At 33.7% G+C, this 20,719-nt stretch overlaps 2 protein-coding genes across 2 annotated transcripts; one reads left to right on the top strand and one right to left on the bottom strand.

The window, feature by feature from the left end:
• Positions 1–1,265: 1,265 nt before the first annotated feature.
• LOC131175839 (uncharacterized) lies at positions 1,266–4,799 on the bottom strand. Its single transcript, XM_058140512.1, has 3 exons — positions 4,228–4,799; positions 2,616–2,903; positions 1,266–1,299 (listed from the first exon to the last, which is right to left on the bottom strand). Exons 1-3 carry the CDS (start codon positions 4,797–4,799, stop codon positions 1,266–1,268), a joined length of 894 nt encoding a protein of 297 aa, XP_057996495.1.
• Positions 4,800–16,291: 11,492 nt separating this feature from the next.
• LOC110667213 (uncharacterized) lies at positions 16,292–17,144 on the top strand. Its single transcript, XM_021827994.2, has one exon. It carries the CDS (start codon positions 16,297–16,299, stop codon positions 17,035–17,037), a length of 741 nt encoding a protein of 246 aa, XP_021683686.2. The 5' UTR covers positions 16,292–16,296; the 3' UTR covers positions 17,038–17,144.
• The last annotated feature ends 3,575 nt before the right edge of the window (positions 17,145–20,719 follow it).

Raw genomic sequence — 20,719 nt, 5'->3', positions numbered from 1 at the left:
TTGTTAAGCCACACACATAAGTCTCGGTGGGTAGAATCGCGGAATGTCCAGGCAATGGAGAACTCGAGTTGTGCTGGTTGTGGAGGTTGTGGTTGAGATACTGGTTGTGGTGGTGGGGCTGGCCTTGTTCTTAAGCGCTGGGGCGACGGCTGAGGAGGTGAGGGTGAGGAGTCTCCTCCTTGCCTTGAGGAAGAGCCCATTCTTCTGGCTGGTCTCTTTGCAGGTGCCATCAGTGATTTTGGAGAAAGAAAGGCTAGGGTTTTGTGAGGTTAGAAGAGATTTGAGGGGTTTTTAAAGGGAAGAAAGCTTGGAGAGGAAGAGTTTTTGAGTGGGACAGAGTTTAATAGGAGTTAGACGAATTTAAAGGGTCATTGTGACCCTTCGTTTTGGGCATTTCATGCCCCAGGTATTGCGTCTGCAACATGATACATGAGCCGTGTATCAGTATATGGGTCCCGACCATCGGACCCATGTAACTTTCTATCATGAATTTTCCTTTTTCTGCTAAGTTACACGGCCCATGTAAATCTATTATGAGACCCGTGCAACTTCCTACCGCCAAGTTACTTTGCTAACCAAGTTACACGGCCCGTGTAAATTGGATTCGAGACCCGTGTAACTTCCTGTCTCCCTCAAACTTAAAATTTCTCTCTACATTATTGAAGCATGCACCGTGTAACATTACATGGGGTTAACCCGTGTAAGTTTCTGGAGGTTATACAGGTGTGACTCCTGGGTTCCAAAAGGTTACACGGGGCATGCAAAACTTTTACATGACCCGTGTAATTTTCTGGCTCTCCAATTCTCCCTGTGTTAAATTTTATGCTACCACTATAAATGAAATGAATGTAAAATTTAGCAACAGAGCTACTTCCCCAGTTTTATACAATCTCCTCTTGCGTGGTTTTGATTTAACGTCTCCTTTCATCCCTTGCCTTCGGCTCCCTACTTTTACAGAATTGGGACTTGGGTTACCTATGAAATAAACTATGAACAAACATAAAACAAAAATTAAATAAGAGTTAAAATAAAGGAAATTTAGAAATTTTTGGGTTGCCTTCCAAAGAGCGCTTGTTTATAGTCTTTAGTGGGACCATTCTCTTGTTGTTCACGATCAGTCTGGAGGGTTGTCAAAGGCGCAATTAGCTCCCTTCTCTATGGATTCTCTCCGTAAGTATGGCTTCAGCCTTTGCCCATTCACTTTGAATGCACCTGAGGTTTCATTCCAAATCTCTACAGCTCCATGCGGGAAGAATTGCATAACCTTAAAGGGTCCAGACCATCATGATCTCAGCTTCCCTGAAAAAAGTTTTAACCTAGAATTGAAGAGCAGGACAAGGTCTCTTTCTTTTATTTCTTTTCTTGCTATGGGTCTGTCATGCCATCTTTTGGTTTTGTCCTTGAAGATTTTGGCATTCTCATATGCATCCTGCCTGATTTCATCCAACTCATTGAGCTGTAGGAGTCTTTTTTTCACCAGCAGCTTTGAGGTCAAAGTTCAGGGTCTGAATTGCCCAGTAGGCCTTGTGCTCAAGTTCAACAAGGAGGTGGCATGATTTCCCATAGACCAGCCGAAAGGGTGTTGTTTCAATTGGAGTTTTATATGCAGTGCGGTATGCCCACAGTGCATCATCTAACTTCATAGACCAATCCTTTCTTAAGCGATTTACTATTTTCTCTAGTATACGTTTCAGCTCCCTGTTTGAAATTTCTACTTGACCACTGGTTTGAGGATGATAAAGTGTGGCCACCTTGTGAGTCACTCCATACTTCTTCAATAGTGTTTTAAATTGTTGGTTGCAGAAGTGACTTCTGCCATCGCTAATTATTGCTCGTGGTGTGCCAAATCTTGTAAAGGTGTTCTTCTTAAGGAATTTTGTGACCACCCTGGCATCATTGGATGGTGTGGCTATTGCTTCTACCCATTTTGATGCATAACCAATACCAACTAGAATATACTTGTTTTCAAAAGAAGAGGGGAATGGACCTATAAAGTCTATCCCCCACATCAAATAGCTCTACTTCAAGTATACTGTGCAGTGGCATTTCATTCCTTCTGGAAATGTTACCTATTCTTTGGCATTGATCACTAGCTAGCATGAAGGATCTCACATCTTTAAACAGATTAGGCCAGTAGAATCCAGCTTGCAAAGTCTTGACCACTATTTTTGTGGTGCCAAAGTATCCTCCATATGGCGATGAATGGCAATGCTGAAGAATGCTCTCTATATCCTCCTCCGGTATGTAGCATCTTATCAGCCCGTCATTACATCTCTTGTATAGCAGAGGTTCCTCCCATGTGTAGTATTGCACATCATGTAGGAATTCTTCCTTTGCTGGTAAGACATGTTGGGTGGCAATACCCTGCATACAAGAAAAATCACAAAATCAGCATACCATGGGGTTTGGGATCAGGCTAATAGGTGTTCATCTGGGAATGAGTCATCTATTAGCAACTCTTCGATTCTTCTAAGTCCTCTTGTCTCAGTCTTAAAAGGTGATCAACTGCCACATTCTCGATCCCCCTTTTATCCTTGATTTCAAGGTCAAACTCCTGTAGGAGTAAAATCCATCGAATCAACGTTGGCTTTGCTTCCTTATTGTTCAAAAGGTACCTGATAGTAGTATGGTCTATGTATACAATGACTTTTGATCCAAGAAGATAGGATATGAATTTGTCAATTGCAAACACTACTGCTAGGAATTCCTTTTCTATGGTAGCGTAGTTGATTTGCGCATCATCAAGTGTTCTGCTGGCATAGTAAATGGCATGGAGCTTCTTATCCTTCCTTTGTCTGAGTACTACTCCAATAGCATAGTCACTTGCATCGCACACGATTTCAAATGGTAGCTCCCAATTAGGTGGTTGCATAATAGGTGCTGAGATTAAGGCCTCTTTTATCCTGTTGAAAGAAACAAGAAAATTTTCATCAAAATAAAAAAAAAAGCATCTTGACTTAATAAATTAGTCAATGGCTTAGCTATTTTGGAAAAATCTTTGATGAATCTTCTGTAAAAGCCTGCATGTCCCAAAAAGCTTCGCACTTCTTTGACTGGTGTTGGTGGTGGCATTTTTTCAATGATGTTAACTTTCACCTTGTCAACTTCAATCCCTCTTTCTAATATCAGATGACCAAGAATTATGCCCTCCCCTACCATGAAGTGACATTTTTTCCAATTCAGAACTAGGTTTGATTCTTCACATCTTTGCAATACCTTGGATAAGTTAACTAGGCAATCATCAAAAGTAGTTCCATAGACAGAAAAATCATCCATAAAAACTTCCATGATATTTTCAATATAATCGAAAAAAAATGGCCATATGCATCTTTGAAAAGTAGCAAGGGCATTACAAAGACCAAAAGGCATTCTTCTATATGCAAAGGTTCCATAAGGGCATGTGAATGTGGTCTTTTCCTGGTCTTTTGGGTGAATAGGAATTTGAAAAAATTTTGAATACCCATCTAGATAACAAAATTAGGAATATTTTACTAGCCTTTCTAGCATTTAGTCTATAAAAGGGAGAGGAAAATAGTCTTTTCTAGTGGCACTATTCAATTTCCTATAATCTATGCACATGTGCCAACTAGTGACTACCCTAATAGGGATCAGTTCATTATTTGCATTTTGAAAGATAGTTGTCCCACCCTTCTTAGGCACTACATATACTAGACTAACCCATTTACTATCAGAAATTGGGTATATAATACCGGCATCTAATAGTTTCAGAATTTCTTTCTTAACTACTTCTTTCATGTTTGGGTTAAGCCTTCTTTGGTGTTCAATAGTAGGTTTACTGTTTTCCTCCATAGGTATCCTATGCATGCAAATCGAGGGTTAATCCCTTTCAGGTCTTCTATTTTATACCTTATAGCCTTGCTATGGGTCCTAAGCACCTTTAACAATTTTTCCTCTTCTATTTCAGATGGGCTAGCATTGATAATAATAGGATATTTAGAGTTTGAGCCCAAAAATGTGTACCTTAGTGAGGAGGGGAGAGGTTTAAGTTCTACCTGATTAGTGTTGTCTTCTGGCTTGCATTTGGGTTGTTCCTCCTTTAGCTCCTCCACCTTGAAAGCTTGAGCTAAGGGTAGGGGTGGATTAGTTGCTAAAGATTGTGCACAAGCCGCAATTTCTATGTTTTCATTATTAGCTGTGTAGCTGTGCACTATGCATGCTTCAAGAGGATCTTCAGGATGTGCTTTATGAAATTCCTCTTCAACTTGCTTGTCAACTATATCAACCTTAAAGCATTCATTGGGTTTAAGTTTGTGCTTCATCGTGCTGAATAGGTTGAATTCCACCTCTTCATCTCCCACTTTGAGAGTTAACCGCCCATTCTTAACATCTATGATAGCTCCGGTGATTGCCAAGAAAGGTCTTCCTAAGATGATGGGGATTTGGACATCCTCTTCCATCTCCAAGACAATAAAGTCAACTGGAATAAAGAACTTGCCCACCTTAATAGGGATGTTCTCTAGGATGCCCTCAGGATATTTAACAGATTGATCAGCCAATTGCAGTAATATTGTTGTGGGTTTCAGTTCTCCGACTTCCAGCTTTTGACATATTGATAGAGGCATTAGACTTACACTTGCCCCAAGATCACAGAGGGTCTTGTCTATTTTCATATTGCTGATGAGACAAGGTATGGAGAAGCTTCCTGGATCCTTCAGCTTTGGTGGCAGTTTGTTTTGCAGTATGGCACTGCATTCTTCTGTGAGAGCAACAGTCTCATAGTCTTCCAGCTTTCTTTTCTTTGATAAAATTTCCTTAAGGAATTTGGTGTAGGATGGCATCTGAGAAAGTGCTTCAGTGAAGGGAATGTTGATGTAGAGTTTCTGTAAAACTTTTGAAAACTTTCCAAACTGCTTGTCCAATTTGGCTTTCTGGAATCTTTAAGAAAAAGGTAGAGGAGGCTGATATGGCTCTGGTAGCTTCTTTTTCTTCCTTGCTTCCTCTTCCTGGTCCTTTTTGGCTTCTTCCTCTTTCTCCTCTGCTTGGCTTTCAGATTTATCAGAGGTTTTCTCAATTGGTTCTTCCTCTGATTATTCTAGAACTCTTCTACTCCTCAATGTAATTGCCTTAAAATGCTACTTTGGATTCATCTCTGGTTGACTAGGCAATTTACCAGCAGCCTTGCTTGAAAAACTTGCCTACTGAGCAATTTGATTTTCAAGCATCTTGTTGTGGGTGGCAAGTTGGTCCATTTTGGAAGCTAGCTGCTTAATCATTTCATTCTACTGTTGTTGAGCTGCTAAGAAACCTTCCATCATGGATTCCATGGTCAACTTTGGTTCAGGTTGTTGAGGTTGAGGAGGTGGTGGCGGCTGTGCAAAGTTTTGTCCTTTGTTCTGAAATCCAGGGGATGCTGGTGGTATGTATCCTTGTTGTTTATTCATTGGCTGATTCTATGAATTTGACCATGAGAAATTTGGGTGGTTCCTCCATCTAGGGTTGTAAGTATTTGAGTATGGATTATAGAGTTGCCTCTGATTGAAGTTCCCTCTATTATTCACATAGTTCATCTGTTCTGTGGAGGGTTCATTAAAATTGTTGCATTCTGAAGTCAAATAACCTCCTCCATGGCTGTCGCAGTGCTAGTTGTTCGTTCCTATAGTGTTGGCTTGCATTCTGTCAAGCCTCTTCGTGTGCTGGTCAAATTGAACATTTATCATGCTTAGGGCATCCACTTCCAGGATCCTTGTTATCCTCTTTGTATTTTCGCTTTCATTTGACCATTTGTAGTTGTGATACGCGACCCTCTCCAGAAGTTCAAGTGCTTGTGTTACCTTTTTCTCCATTAGGTCACCTTCTGTAGCTGAATCTACTCTACTCCTTGTAGAGGGCAGTAGTGTGACACCCCTTACCCGTGTACTGTATACCCGAGTAAGTAATGCCACACGGTGTACCGGCACACTCTAATATACCTTAATTAATTTTCATCATAATTTTGAATATAACTTGTAAAATATAACTCATTTAAGTCATTTATTGAATTCATAATTTATTTGAGGTTCCGAAAATTTTATAGAAAATCAGAATCTAAAAATGGAGAAAACAGTTCTTCGGAACCTGTTAAAAACACTTCCAATAAACAAATTCATTCATTCTCAACTCCAATATCAACACAAAACTCAATATCAAGATTTCAACATTTCAATTTCTATTCTCATTCATCATTCGCATGTGATGTTCACATATAAATTACAAGTAAACATTTACTTTTCCATTAACAAATACAATTTTCATAATTTACATATACATCAATATACATTACACAAGTTTAATTACATATAAAGAAAAATCAAAATTAAGTTACAAAATGTCAAAATGACACCTAGTGTCCTACCAATGCATAGCAGAAGTTGAGGTGACACGGAGGATGGACTCACCGTGGTCTACTGGGCTCACGATCGGGTCTCGGTACGCTGCGGCAAAGCAACGCGCTAAGCAATAATGCTTAGTGGTGCAATAATATAATAGAAGAAAATAGCAAGAAAATGAATGTGTATAGAATGTGTATGCTTTCTTTGTTTGGTATTGGTATATCCATTATTTCGTTAACGTTGTTCACTTTTATTCATTTGGTTGCCCCAAGTAACATACACTAGATGGATAACGGGTATGGGTACCTAGCACGTCACACCATCGGTCACATATGCATCTCCTAACAAAATAATATCAGGCACAAGGCCAAGTCTCAATACAAAGTCAGAATGGCTAAAAGCCATGAAATCACGGAATGGCATATTGCCATGTGTAGTACTGCTAACTGAACCCTATTGGCATGCCAAACTATCCAAACCAATCTTGTTGGGTATACCAGGGCATTTGAAACTTTTAAATTCTTCAATTTGTGAATTTCATGTTTTGGTGTTACTATTCACCTCATTGGTCAACAAAAATGTTGACTTTTGGATAGAAAATATGTACATTAACTTTGGCACTCCCAACATACCACATTTTGTGTTTAAAACTTGTTGGCATTAAGTGTTAATACCATTTCAAGTTTAAACCAACACAAGCAGAATTTTCAGTTTTGGTGAGTCAACTTCACTATTCCATTGGACACTGTTGCTGTGGGAATTTGAAGAAATGTAAAACATGAAAGTTGTTCCTTATTTTGTCTAGTTGAATTTCCTTTTTTGAATCACTCCATTTGGAGTTTTTTAGCTCCAGATATGGTCCAAAAACCACAACTGGCCGGATTCCCATTCTGCAGAAATTACCATATCTACAGTAACATGAACAGTGACTTCCACTGCCATTTAGGTTAGGTTCTGGCCATAATTTGGGGTAGGTTCCTTCATGAAAATTGTTTTTCTATGTATTAACTTATTGCTGTAAAAATTTCAGATCAATTGACCATATCTACAGTGAGTTATGGCCAAATGAACAGTTACTATTCATTTAGTCAATTCTGCAGAATCAGTGGCAGGGTATCCGGATTGGGGCCAAGTTTTGGTCCTCTTGCTTTGGTCTTTTAGGCATGGTTTCTTCAGCAAAAATGTGCCATTATAAGCCTAGTTTCATTTCCAATTGGCCAAACACCAATTGGACCAACACAGCCCAAGTTATGGCAGTGCAAGTAGACTGAATTTTCAGTCCCTCTGCTGCTGTCCTAGGGCAGCCTGCAACTTCACTTTGCAATCCTATTTTTCAGTCCATTCTATGGTCAACTTACCTAAAATAGTCACTAATTGACCATTAAAAAGTTCTCTAACAATTTCCTAAGCCAAGTCACATTTTCACCTTTCCAAACCCTAATGTCTAAATCAATTTGCTCATAAACTTTAATTAACATACTTAGTTCAATATCCATGCATATTAATACCTTAACCATCATTTCTAGCCACTCTAAGTTTATTAAACAATCAAACTCATCCTTCCATAGGGCTGCCGAAAATTGAAGGTACCGTTAACACATATAATTTACTTCAATTTCTTAAAATCTCTTAGCTCAAAATGATGTTCTAACTAAGATTAAAAGAGTGAAAATGAAAGTGTAGCACTAACCTTGAGTGGCAGAATTTCCCAAGCCCCTAAACTTCACTTTCTTTCTCCTTCTTGGCTGCCAAAAGATTTAGCAAGGTGCTAGGGCAAATTTTAGTGAAAGATCTCTAGGGTTTTAGGGTGAAATGAAGAGGGAATTTAAGGTTTGGATTGAAAATCAATGGAGGTGGTTCTAGGTATGTTTCGGCTGGTTTTCTTGAAAGGGAGATGGCTGCTGCATTTTTGTTAATTTGGTCTTTATTTAGCCCTTTTTATTTGTTGGTTAATTAGTTGTTTAAATAGGATTGGTTATAGTTTTTAAATGACATCTTCATGATGTCATTAATAAGCATTTTTCTCATTTTCTTTTTCTTCCTTCACTACTCAATTTCAATTTAAATTTTTAGTACTGTTTCTTCATATTTTATGTCATATTAATTATTTACTCAACTGGACAAGTCGGCCAAAAATCACCTCGGAAAGCGAAATGACCAAAATGCCCTCCATTTGGCTTAACGGGTCAAAATTGTCTGTACCGATTGAAAAATTTTTCTAGGTATTTTCTTGGCATTCTAATGCCATGGGAACCTCAATAACCCTTCTCTGGAGTCCCAAAAATTATTTTATAATTTTTCTCCCGGGTCTAGGGCTCCTCGTTGCGAGAACCGCAACTTCCCTCTGGTTACCCATCGCTTGGGCACCGGCTCGTTTAACTCGGTTGTATTTTATTCCTAAAATTTTTACTAAATTTTTCTTATTAATATTTGAGTTAATTATGGTTCCTGACTTTAATTTAAATATTTTTCCGGAGATTTAAATATTTTTCCGGACATTCTAGCTGTCCGGACCGACACCGGTCACCGGAACAGTAGGATGTACGGAGTAGTTACCGGGAGGGTGTTACAAGTAGCCCATTATAGAAATTCTGAACTAGGAGCTAATCCTCTATGCCATTGTGTGGACATTCCCTCTGCAGGTCTTTATACCTCTCCCATGCGTCATAGAGTGATTCACCTTCCTTCTGTCTGAAGGTGTTGAGTTTAACCCTCAATTTTACAGTCTTTGTTAGTGGGAAATACCTTGCTAGAAAAGCTTGTGAGAGGTCTTCCCAAGTGGTGAATGTTCTAGCTAGTTGAGAAAGTAACCATTTTCTTGCTTTGTCTCAAAGGGAGAATGGAAATGCTCTGAGTTTTATAGCTTGATTAGAGACTCCATTCATTTTGAACATGTCACATAGGGTAAGAAAGCATTGGAGGTGGTAGTGCGGGTCTTCTGTAGGTGAACCTCCAAATTGGGTCTGTTGAATCATTTGGAGCCATGCTGATTTTAATTCAAAATTGTTGGCCTCCACTGCGGGTCTCGTAACACTGGGCTAGAATCCTTGTATAGATGGAGCTCCATAGTCTCTCAGGAGTCTTGGCCTGTTGTTGTTGTCTGCCATGATTGGAGTTTCTGGATTTCCTTGATCTTGTTCTTGGTGTCTCCTTTCTCTCCTAATGGCTCTTAGAGTCTTATCTATCTCGGGATCCAAGTCCAAAACTTGTTCTTCTGGCTTTGCTCTGGTCATGCACCAGACCAAATACCTGAGGGAAAATAAGAGAAATAAAATAAATTAAATTAAACTAAAAAGCAAATAGAAATGCCTAAATCAGCTAAATTGCCTATCGCTTAATATTACTAAAACTAAATTCCCTAGCAACGGCGCCAAAAACTTGTTTATCGATTTTACAACCACCACAAGTACACGGATCACTAACAAGTAATAAAGTAGTGAGTGAAGTATCGTCCCATGAGGAATTTAGTTAGCAAGTACCAAGCTACACAACAATTCTAACTGTTTAGGCTACCGAATATGGGTGAAGAGTGAATTAAATCTAATTTGGATACTGAAAATAAACTTTGAATAAAACGATCTATTAAAGCAATTCCAGAATTAAGATTTCACATCGTAACCTTATTATGGATTTTAATCTTGTCTATTCATTGGATTGAGGATCGTCACTTTGATGGAAATTAATCCTAAGATATTTTAGGTCCTTTCTGATGGCACCTATGGTATGTTTCGATTAGAGCTAAACCTTACTTTCGTTGGTGATTAGTCCTAATAAAAATCCTTTAAGATCTTTGATTAATTACAGAATTCCACAGAGGTCATCAGTCTATCTCTAGGTCAGATTACCTAGATTCAAAATCCCAATTTTCTAATTTTAATTTTCACCTTTCAGTCCTTCAAGTAATATCTGTAATCAATACTAAGTAGGTACCAACACATAGCATGCATTAAGATCGCAAGAAATTGAATCAAAAAACAAAACTCAAATCCAATAAATAAAACTCAATATTTGTCCATAATAACAATCACAAGTGTCCATAATAAAGGGATTACTCACTCATGGTGAGTTTAACAAACACAATAAAAGTAAAATGAAAGAACATGAACAGTCCGCTTAAAGAAATAGAACAAAAGAATCGATGAGGATTTTTTGCAGCCTTGAACTTGTGGCACTTCGGCTAAAGGTTTCCTTTTGTGCTGATGCTCTCCTCTTCAAGATGGTTATGAAGAATGTCTATGTGAAAATGAGATTAGGTCTAGATTGAGATTTTTTTCGAACTCCCCTCTTACTTTCTGTTGCCTCTATTTATATTCCAAGTCTAGGGTTAGATTTTAGAGTCCCAAAAGCATTAGAAGTCTCTCCTCTCTGTAGAAATTGGAACTGGAATCAATTCAGGAAACTGCCTGTCACGTGATACACGGCCCTGTGTCACTACACGGCCCAAGGCCATGTAACTTATTGGAGCTTGAATGGTTATCCCTTGTATCGAGACAAGAGTTTACACAGACCTCAAGAAGTTACACGAGCCTGATTACACGGCCCGTGTACTTTTGTTCTTCATAGAAATCTTCAAGCCTGGCTCGGCAAAGACTTACGCGGGTCTTCATAGTTTACACAGTTCATGGTACACAGCCCGTGTACTTTGTTTCTTCCTTGGCTCTTTGGCTTTCTCCTGGCAGTAGGTTACACAAGTCTGTGGCTTTGCTTACACGACCCGTGTAAGGTGTATCAGCAACGCTTCTCTATCCTTTGGTCTTTCCAAGCTTTCTTCTTTGCTCCTATGCCTTGAAACTTCTTCAAAACACCTGGAAACATACAAAAAACATAGAATTCAGAGCTTGGCAATGGAATTTACAAAAGTTGATGATTATGCATGATTTTACTTATCTAAATGCTATGAAATATTATACAAATGTACTTAAGAATATCTATATAATACAAGTGTATCAATGTAGATGACATTTAAGTGGAAGAAAGTGGTTAAAAAAATGAAGCACTTCAAATGAATGTCTTACATGATCAAATCGCCCATAGTTTAATGTTGGCAAACAATAATTATTAATTTTTTTTTAAATAAATATTATATATATATATATATATATATATATATATATATATATATATATATATTAAGCACATTTAGATACTTTATTAAAATATTTTATTTCAATAAGAGAATAATTATTAAAATATAATAAATAATAAGTATATATTTATTTTAATAATAAAATAAATTACAAGATATATACACTTATTAGTCAATTTACATATTAAAAATAATAATTTAATATTATTTTACCAAACACTTAATATTAATCAACTATCAATTATTAGCTATCAACTTTCAGCTAATAGTAACAGCTATTAGTCATCAATTATCAACTAAATCTAACAGTTAAACGAAACAAAGCATAAATATAAATTTATCAAATTAACAAGTCATATGAATATACACATAAAAATAAGTAAAATTATTATAAAATATTAATATGGAATTTTAACAATGCTGCGTGTGTATGAATTGCCTTTTGAAAAAGAGATACGGAGAAAAGAATATGGTGAAAAGTGAGCTAAAAATCATTTAAAAAAAAAAAAAGAGGTAGATATTTTTTATATGGCATGTGATAAATAAATTAAAATTATATTTAAATAAGATTTTATTGATTATAAATGTAAATTTATAAAAATCAAATAAGTTCTAATTAAAATTAAGGGTATCAATAAATTTATTAAATAAAATTTAAACGTTAATTTATATTTGATTAAAATAAAATAAAATTAAATTTATGAATACATATTCAATAATTTAGGAAATATACCATGCCATATGGTCAATCCACTAGGAGGAAAGAACAGCAATAAAGCATTAAACTTTAAGCACCCAAAAAGAATTAAGAACAAATGCTATTCCCAATTTAGTCTCTCTTTTTCTTCTAGTATGCTTTGTTTATTCAAAGACAAGATTCTTTTATGATAGACCGTTGATCTCAATATTCTCAATTTTCCAATAATTTTAGAAGTTCAATTCTAAGGTATACAATTTTGCAAAATGTAAATGCAGTTTAATTTTATGTCTCTAATTTCGTTATGAATTATTTTTACTTTAATAGCTGCATATATTTTATAAAATAAAAAATAATTATGCAAATTGATGAATGATAAAATTAAGCAGTTAATTAGAAAGCAAGTGAAAATAAGTTGAACCGATTCTTTTCAATAGAATAAAAGAGCCGTGTTAAATTTGAATGTGAAAATAAATAAATAAATAAATATTGGTGGAATGACTTATAATTATCCAAATTGGTCAAGTCAGGTAGAGATTGTCGAATTTGCTTAAATCCAACACCATTCAACCTACATATAGTAAACTTGGGTGTATAAATTTTATACAATCAGCTAATCAAAAATTATAATTTGATATATATAATAGGTCTTATCATTGTTTTAAATAGAATTTATTATGATTTTAAATTTTATGTCAATTTTTAACTAGATAGACATATACATATGAATATGTGTATATATTCTATTCTATTTCGAATCAAACCTAGAAGAATTTGAATATGACATGAGAATGAGGTTAATAACTGTTAAATTAAATATTTATATCGAAATATGTATAAAATTAATTAAAACATATATAAAAAGTATATAAATTTAAATACAAATATTTAATTTAATTGTTATTAAACTTATTATCATATGATTTCGAATTTACATTAGCTGCACCAAATTTGAATCAAAATCTATCTTAAAAACAAACCATAACTCAATCTCAAACCTAGACAAATTTGAGTCAATTTGTTCTGTTCCTTTACTTGACATCCAAAGCTCAATTCCTTTACCTTTCCAAAAAAAAAAAAAAAAAAAAAAAAAAAAAAAAAAAAAAGATTTGTGTTTTTTTTTTTTTTAAAAAAAATCAAAAAATTTGTCATCACAGTGGCAGGCATCATTCACGACGTCATCAGCGGGAAGTTGGACTTAGGAAAGCATGAGCTAATTGGACTCGTTCTTGGAGGTGTCAGTGCCAAGAATCATCTTCCGCATGGAGTAGTCCTTGCCATGAGGCTTTCGCAATTGAATAACCACTCGATGGGGATGGAGAGCCACTCGAAGGGATAGTGATGATCATATCATAAAGCAAAAGAGGGTTTTTTATCCCTATTTTGAAAAGAGAGAAGAGAAGAAAGGAAGAGGAATAGGATGGTGGTAGGATTTTGTCAGTAAATTTAGAGTTGTATGGTCAACAAGAAGTGGACTCCCTTTTGGTTCTTTTTAATAGCTCAACACGTGTATAAAATACAAATTCAAAATAATTTACACAATTGTGTCCACTTTTTATAAATTTTATTAGTTTAGATGTTCAATAAATTAAAATATTATTTTATAGGAAAAATTACCCAGAGGGTATAATTAGAAAAAAAAAATATCAAGAGGGGGTTACCTTAGACTTATTTACTAAAAGGGGTGGAAAGTACTAAGTTGGCCAAGAGAGATAGGTAGATTCTAGTATGAGTAGCGACTTGATGGTAAAAAAGATAAAAATTTTATGAGTATTGAAATGAAAAAAAAAGAATAAAAAATGAAGTTGTCAGTTGGTCTCTACTTATAGTAGCGATTATCTGTCACTCTGACACAAGAATATTATAGTACTGACTTATTTATAAAATACAACGAAAAAAACAGTGACAAGGCTGGTAGCTAGGTAGCTAGGTAGCATGGTAGCACCCAGCTGACATGCTCCATTTGCTGGGCGCTACCCATGGTAGCACCTAGCTACTAGTGTGGCAATTGGATGCTACCATTGATGATGGATCCCATTAACTAGCTGCCCTTATCTTTTGCTTCTAGCCCCTATAAATATGTTCTCTCCTTTTTCCTTTCGGTATTCTCTCATTCTTTCTTAAAAATATGTAATATATTGTCTATAAATTTACAAATTACTTTTACAAAAAAATATGTTACACAATAAAAATAAAATTATCTCTATATTTTTACCCACTTATTATAAGTTTAACATATATTCATTATTTATAACTAAAAGATTTCATTTTATATTACTTTCACCTTTTTTTTATATTACTTTCACCTATTTTTTTCCCTCAAAAAATTTATCTATTTTTAAATATTTTATTTCCTTTTTTATACATAATATCATATTTTATAGCTAATAATTTTTTCTAATTTAAATTTTACAACAAAATATTTAATTCTTACTAATAGTATTTTTTTCATTTTTATTAATTCAAATTCTTAGCCACACTATTTTAACTATAATATAATATTTTATTTCACTATTAAACTTTAAAAATATTTTACTACTACAATATTATTGTTTTAGCATTAAATTTATCACTAAATATAACTACAAAAAAAAAATACCTTCAACAACAGAAAGAGAACGTTGAGGAGAGGGAGAGAACACTAAAAGAGAAAAGTAAAGAAAAATGAAAGAGAGAGGGAGAGAACATATTCATAAAAGGACTAGGGGAGAAAGACAAGGGCAGCTAGCTGCTACCCAAAGTAACACCCAGTTGATGGGACCCATTAGCTTGGTGCTACCATAGGTAGCGCCCAGCTGATGGAAGTGTCAACTGTACCAAGCTACTAGCCTAGTCACTTTTTTTTTTTTTGCATTTTTCAAATAATAATAGAATATTCATGTGTCAGAGTGGTAGATAGTCGCTGCTATAAGTAGAAACCAGCTGACAATTTCATTTTTTATTTTTTTTTCATTTCAGTCCTCATAAAATTTTTTTGTCCTTTTTACTACCAAGTCGCTACTCATACTATAGTCTATCTATCTCTCTCCGTCAACTCAGCACTTCCCACCCTCTTTTGGTAAATAAGTCTAAGGTAACTCCCTTTTAGTAATTTTATTTTTTTGATTACTCTCTGAGTAATTTTCCCTAATTTATATATTAGTACCTAGTAATTTGATGCTTTTGAAAACTCATAAATTAAAACAGTGTTTGATATAAAATAAATTTCACAAAATTTTATAAAATTCATTTGCAAATCTAAAATTTTAGAATTTTAATATTTGGTTTAAATGAAAATTAATTTAAAATTTTTAATAATTAATTCCAGAAAAATTATTATAACTAAATCAAATTGATAAAATTTACAAATGAATTTTAAACTTAAAATCACATATATTTCAAGTGACAAAATTATTATTTTATTATATATCATTTTATTTTATTTTATTTTATTTTATTTCAAACATAAAATTTATTTAATTTAAAATAAATTCCATATTTAATATAAAATATACTAAACAAAAGAAATTTTATTTGTAAATAAAATTCTATCATAAAATTTATTTACAAATAAAATAAATTTTATCATAAAATTAAATCAAACAGGGTTTAGAACTTATTTTATTTAGAATAAATTATATATTATCTATAATTATAATTATAATTATATAAACAGGTGAATAATGTAATTATTCAAAATACACATTATAATTTAGTATGACAACTAAAGAATTAAATTTGGTGAGTTATTAAAAATATATTAATATATTTTTCTTAACTATTATACATGAATTCTGTTTTATATATAATTCCGTTATAATTTTCATGATTTTTCTATATTTTCCTTGTCATGATCATGCGGAAACAAGTAGTATGTATAAAACCATCAATCTTTTTCATAAAAGCTTATTTGTGATGAAAATATAGAATAGTAACATCTATATAAATGAAGTACAGTTACAATAAATTTAAATAAAAAAATTATGAATTAAAAATAAGTTTAGTTCTATAGTTAAGACATTATTTATCAAAATAGGGTTCCACTCCCAACTTGCCCGACTCTCTACTTTAAAAAATAAATAAAATAAATGAAGATGCCTGCAAAACTAGTTAAAATAAATGTGGCTAAAATTTTTGAAATTTAAAAAGCTTAAAACAGCATCAACTTTATTAAAAAATATATCCAAAATACTTGTCTTTATATAATGCAAAACGAAAGAAAATCATGTAGGCCAAAAAACCTTGTCTGGAGAGTGGAGACCCAGTTGACTATGGGCATAAGAGAAATTGAAGTGGCCGGCCAGAGGTTAACTATACACGAACTCGACGACCTGTGCGACTCCAGCACTGGTCGCCCATTAACCGGGTCATGGCTCTGGGACTCCGCCTTGGTGCTCTCACAGTGGCTCGCTACTTCTCCGCTAGACTTCCGCGGCAAGTCCGTCCTTGTGCTGGGCGCCGGCACCTGCCTTCCGGGCTTGACGGCCGCTCGCCTTGGCGCTCGCCTAGTTGTCCTCACCGACGTCGCTCCTTTACTTCCCAGCTTGCTAAGGAACGTTGAGGCAAACGAGTTGGGTAACCAGGTGGAGGTGAGGGAGCTGGTTTGGGGGTCGGACGAGTCATTGAGTCAAATAGGAGATTTGGGGGAGTTCGACGTCGTTTTGATGAGCGACGTGTTTTTCGATCCAGAGCAAATGGGGGCGCTGGGAAGTACATTGAAGAGAGTGTGCGGGGAAAGGAGTAGAGTTTGGGCGGCGAGTGAAGTGAGACCTTGGACCGGTGAGTGTTTGAACGAGTTGGTGAGTCAGGGTTTTGGAGTAGTGGAGTTGCCGAGTGGAAGCCGTGGTGGTGATTCGGAAGCTGACGTTGGACAGGAAGTCTTCGCCGTTTATCATCTGATTCCACCGACTGGAGAGAAGTGCCACGTTGGAGACATTTTGGCTTAATTAACGGGTCCCAATCTGTGAATGTAAGCAAAGTTTCTGAAATGTGTCGTTTCATTTCAAACAAACCAAGTGTACCTTTTTTTTTTTTAATAATATCGATTGGAATACATTTCATTTTAAAAAGCTTATTTTTTGCTAAAAGATATTTTTCTTTTTTTTTCTTATAATTTTCCTAAAGTTTTAAAAAATTGATAAAATAAAATAGATCTTTTATCATTAAAAATTAAAATTAGAAAAATTAAATTTAATAAATTTTAATTATAAAATTTTAAAATAATTAATTTATTTTTTAAATTATTTTTTTATTATATTTAAAATACAAACAAGGCATAACAAAATGACTTTTAGCATAAATTTATGATTTCCATGTTGCAAGCTTAAACCTTACACAAATTCAAATCATGGATAATCATAACATTAAAACATTCGTACATGCATCAAATAATCCTCACAATGAAGATGGGGTTCTTTCCTTAAAATACAGGCAAAATCAGCACGCCAACGATTACCTAGCCCATCGTCTATGACACTGGTAGCAACACACAAGTTCAGCAAGATGCTCGGACTGATGATTTGTCATCTGGCCATAGCAGCAATCTCAGCCCCAATCAGAATACCGTTTTGTATAGTTGTGCTCGGGTACTCTAAACTGAGCTGAAAAACTAAATCAAATCAAAATAAAACAAAAAAAAAATGACATTATAAGAATTGAACTGGAGTTATAATACTATTTTGTTTCAATTCCAATTTAATAATTTTTAATCAAATTTAGAATTGAATTCATATATATATATATGCACAATTAATTTTATTAAAATTAATTAAGTTATGCATGAATAAATTAAAAGATATGTTCAAAAATACCTTACATTCCCTTTATTTGTGTATTAATAATTACATATTAATAAATTTAAATTAAAAAAAAATTAAATTTGATTATAATTAGTTTGTTATTCTAATGGTAAAGATGTGATTATTTACAAGCAAATGTTAGTATTTTAATTCAATTATTATGAATTCGACTTGCAGTGTAAGCAAAAGATCTTAATTGATAGTCATAAATTATTTTATATTCATACAATATAATTTAAACTAATAAAATAAATAATTATAATTAAAGACCTAATTAAAATATTAAAAAATTAAATCGAACCTAAACCAATACATTGAAAAACCTAACTAGAATAGAAAATTTCGGTGTTCAGTTCAATTCTTGTTTTTAACAAGAAAAGAATTCAACCAAACGCGCACACCCCTATTGTCATGAATCACAAGTACATCACATGTTTACAAGCTAATCAGGATCCTGCTATAAAGATCCAGACTATTTCTCTACTAGCCTCCAAACTACGAAAACTAGAAGCATTGAAGGAGTTTTCCTTGTTAAAGAGAATTTCGATGGAAATATCCAAGAAATTATGAAAAAAATAGAGAAAAATATCGAGATTGGACCTTGGACTTAGTAACGATCCCCTTTATTTAATAGCATACTCCTAAAATCCTTTCCAAAGAAATTCAAAATATAAATCCACAGTTACGCGACAATCAACCTTTACTAATGAAGTTTCAATATTTTACGAGGGTTTTTTCCACGTCACTTAGGACTTATTTGGTATTTGTTACGATTGATGTTAAAAAAATTATTTTTTTCAGATATACTAGTTAGATAGTATTAAATAATAATTTAAAATTAAATTGGATAAATTTTAGTCATAAGAACACTAAAATAATAAAATAATTTTTTTTCAAATTGTTTTTTCCAACGGCATCTAAAATGGTGTTTTTATTTAAAAAAACAGTTTTGAACCTTTAAATTTAATACTAAACAGACACTTAAAAAGATGCCTTGAGAGTGGTACCAAGTTCTCAAACTAAGGTTAATGACCTCATGCAAGCTTGATTATAAGCATCCCAGTGAAAAAAAAAAAATTATTGGCAAAAAAATTCAAATATTTGCTTTGATGGCTTATTTTATTTAAAACTTTTAATTTTAGATAATTAAATTAAAATTTTTTACAATTGAAGAAATTTTATCCATCTATCAAAATTAAAATTGAGAATTTTAGATTTTGACACTTCAAATAATAAGTGGCTTGACATGTCACAATTTTAAATTTTTTCAATGTCATTCATATCTCTCTCTTTGTCTTCTCCTGTGCCGAGCTCATCTAATACCTCTTCAGAAGCTTTAAGTGAGTAGTCAATTCTAATTTTTGGGTTTCCTTTACTAGGTGTTGCTTATTTACCATGATTTGAGAGTTGTGTCAATTATGTCATTTTTTTTAAATTGCTATATTGTGGACTGAGTGTAGATAGGTTTTGGTTCCCTATGATTTGATTCTATTAATTGGCTTTATGGAATTTGGTAATTCATGTTTTTACCTAACACTATAGTCATATTTGTATATGCTTATTGACTTCTTTTGCTTTTTCCTGTTCACATTATTAGCTTACAAATATTGTTTGTTTTTAATGTATCCTAAGCTTTGTTTTAGAATTGAATACTCACTTCTGTATATGTGTTAGGAGAGCTCTGCGCGGGAGAAGACAGAAAGAGATGGATCGCATTAAAAAATTTTAAATTTATGACTTGACATCTTAGGCGACCAAAATCAAAATCTCTGATTTTGAATTTAATAATAAAATAAAATTTATTTAATTATAAAAAATTTAATTTAATTATCTAAAATTAAAAGATTTCAATAAAATAAACAATCAATATAAATGTTTAAATTTTTTTAGTCAATAAATCAAAAAATATATATATATTGAGAGAGAGAGGCTCGGCAATATGTAAAAAAGTTTAATCAAGTAGCTATTCAGATGATCAAATATAAGTTAGTCCAACTATTCAAGGATCCTTCAAGCCCTAAAGAATTTCACTGACTCGACACTCACGCGATGATGAACGGGCGCAACAGTTCATCAAGCTAGTCAATGCAAACCATGTATATCAATCAATCTGACTCGACTACGGTCATTTGGAATTGAAATCGAATTACGCCAACTGTGAATCGGAATTGAACTAAAACCAAAATAATCAAAATCCACCTTAAATTAGAATACAATCGATCGATTTGGTTTGGTTGAATTTCAAGGTAAGATGGATTTTTTTTTCTTTTAAAAAATTAAAATTTAAAATTCAATCATTGCATTTTATCAAAATCAAAATCGAAATGAAACTAAAATTAGAACCTAAATCGAGGGGACCTTAAGATTTGCCTTATTGCCATCCTTAATCAGAGAGGAATTTGGAGAAATAAACTTAATATAATTCATCAGCAGCTTCAGGGCATTCAGAAGATACTTTCATATCAAAAAACTCCATTGGTGATCGAACAAAGAATTAAATTAGACTAGCGACAACTGCGAGGCCGCATGCACCTAGGAACCTAAAGGATTATCATGATATGAGAGTTCTTACAAATATATTTTGGGACTTGTCAGTCACATCCGCTTAATCAGATTCGAGTTGGTATTCTCATATCGTGATACTAGAGTTCTTACAAATATTTAAGGTTAGTTTAAAACCAGTGTTTTAACTGTTGTTTATGGGTTGTATAATGCATGAATGTCAAATATAAATTAAATGTGAATGATTATGGACTATAAAGGACAATTTTGGATTGTTTTACCTTACCTTGAAGTTAAGTTGGACATTAAATGGAATTAGTCATCTACG

The sequence above is a fragment of the Hevea brasiliensis genome, chromosome 18 (genome assembly GCF_030052815.1).
Source record: "Hevea brasiliensis isolate MT/VB/25A 57/8 chromosome 18, ASM3005281v1, whole genome shotgun sequence".
NCBI classification, from domain to species: Eukaryota; Viridiplantae; Streptophyta; class Magnoliopsida; order Malpighiales; family Euphorbiaceae; genus Hevea; species Hevea brasiliensis.
The sequence above is the reverse complement of the archived record's forward strand: the minus strand, read 5'-3'. Positions and strand labels throughout refer to the sequence as shown.

Excerpts from the sequence above, each read along its gene's own strand:
- LOC110667213 (XM_021827994.2), top strand. The coding sequence starts at position 16,297 with ATGCAAAACGAAAGAAAATCATGTAGGCCAAAAAACCTTGTCTGGAGA.
- LOC131175839 (XM_058140512.1), bottom strand. The coding sequence starts at position 4,799 with ATGCCATCCTACACCAAATTCCTTAAGGAAATTTTATCAAAGAAAAGA. Across the intron at positions 2,904-4,227 it reads AAGGTTGATATAGTTGACAA|GATAAAAGAGGCCTTAATCT; the intron begins GCAAGTTGAAGA and ends TTCTTTCAACAG. Across the intron at positions 1,300-2,615 it reads ATAGACCATACTACTATCAG|GGAAGCTGAGATCATGATGG; the intron begins GTACCTTTTGAA and ends AACTTTTTTCAG.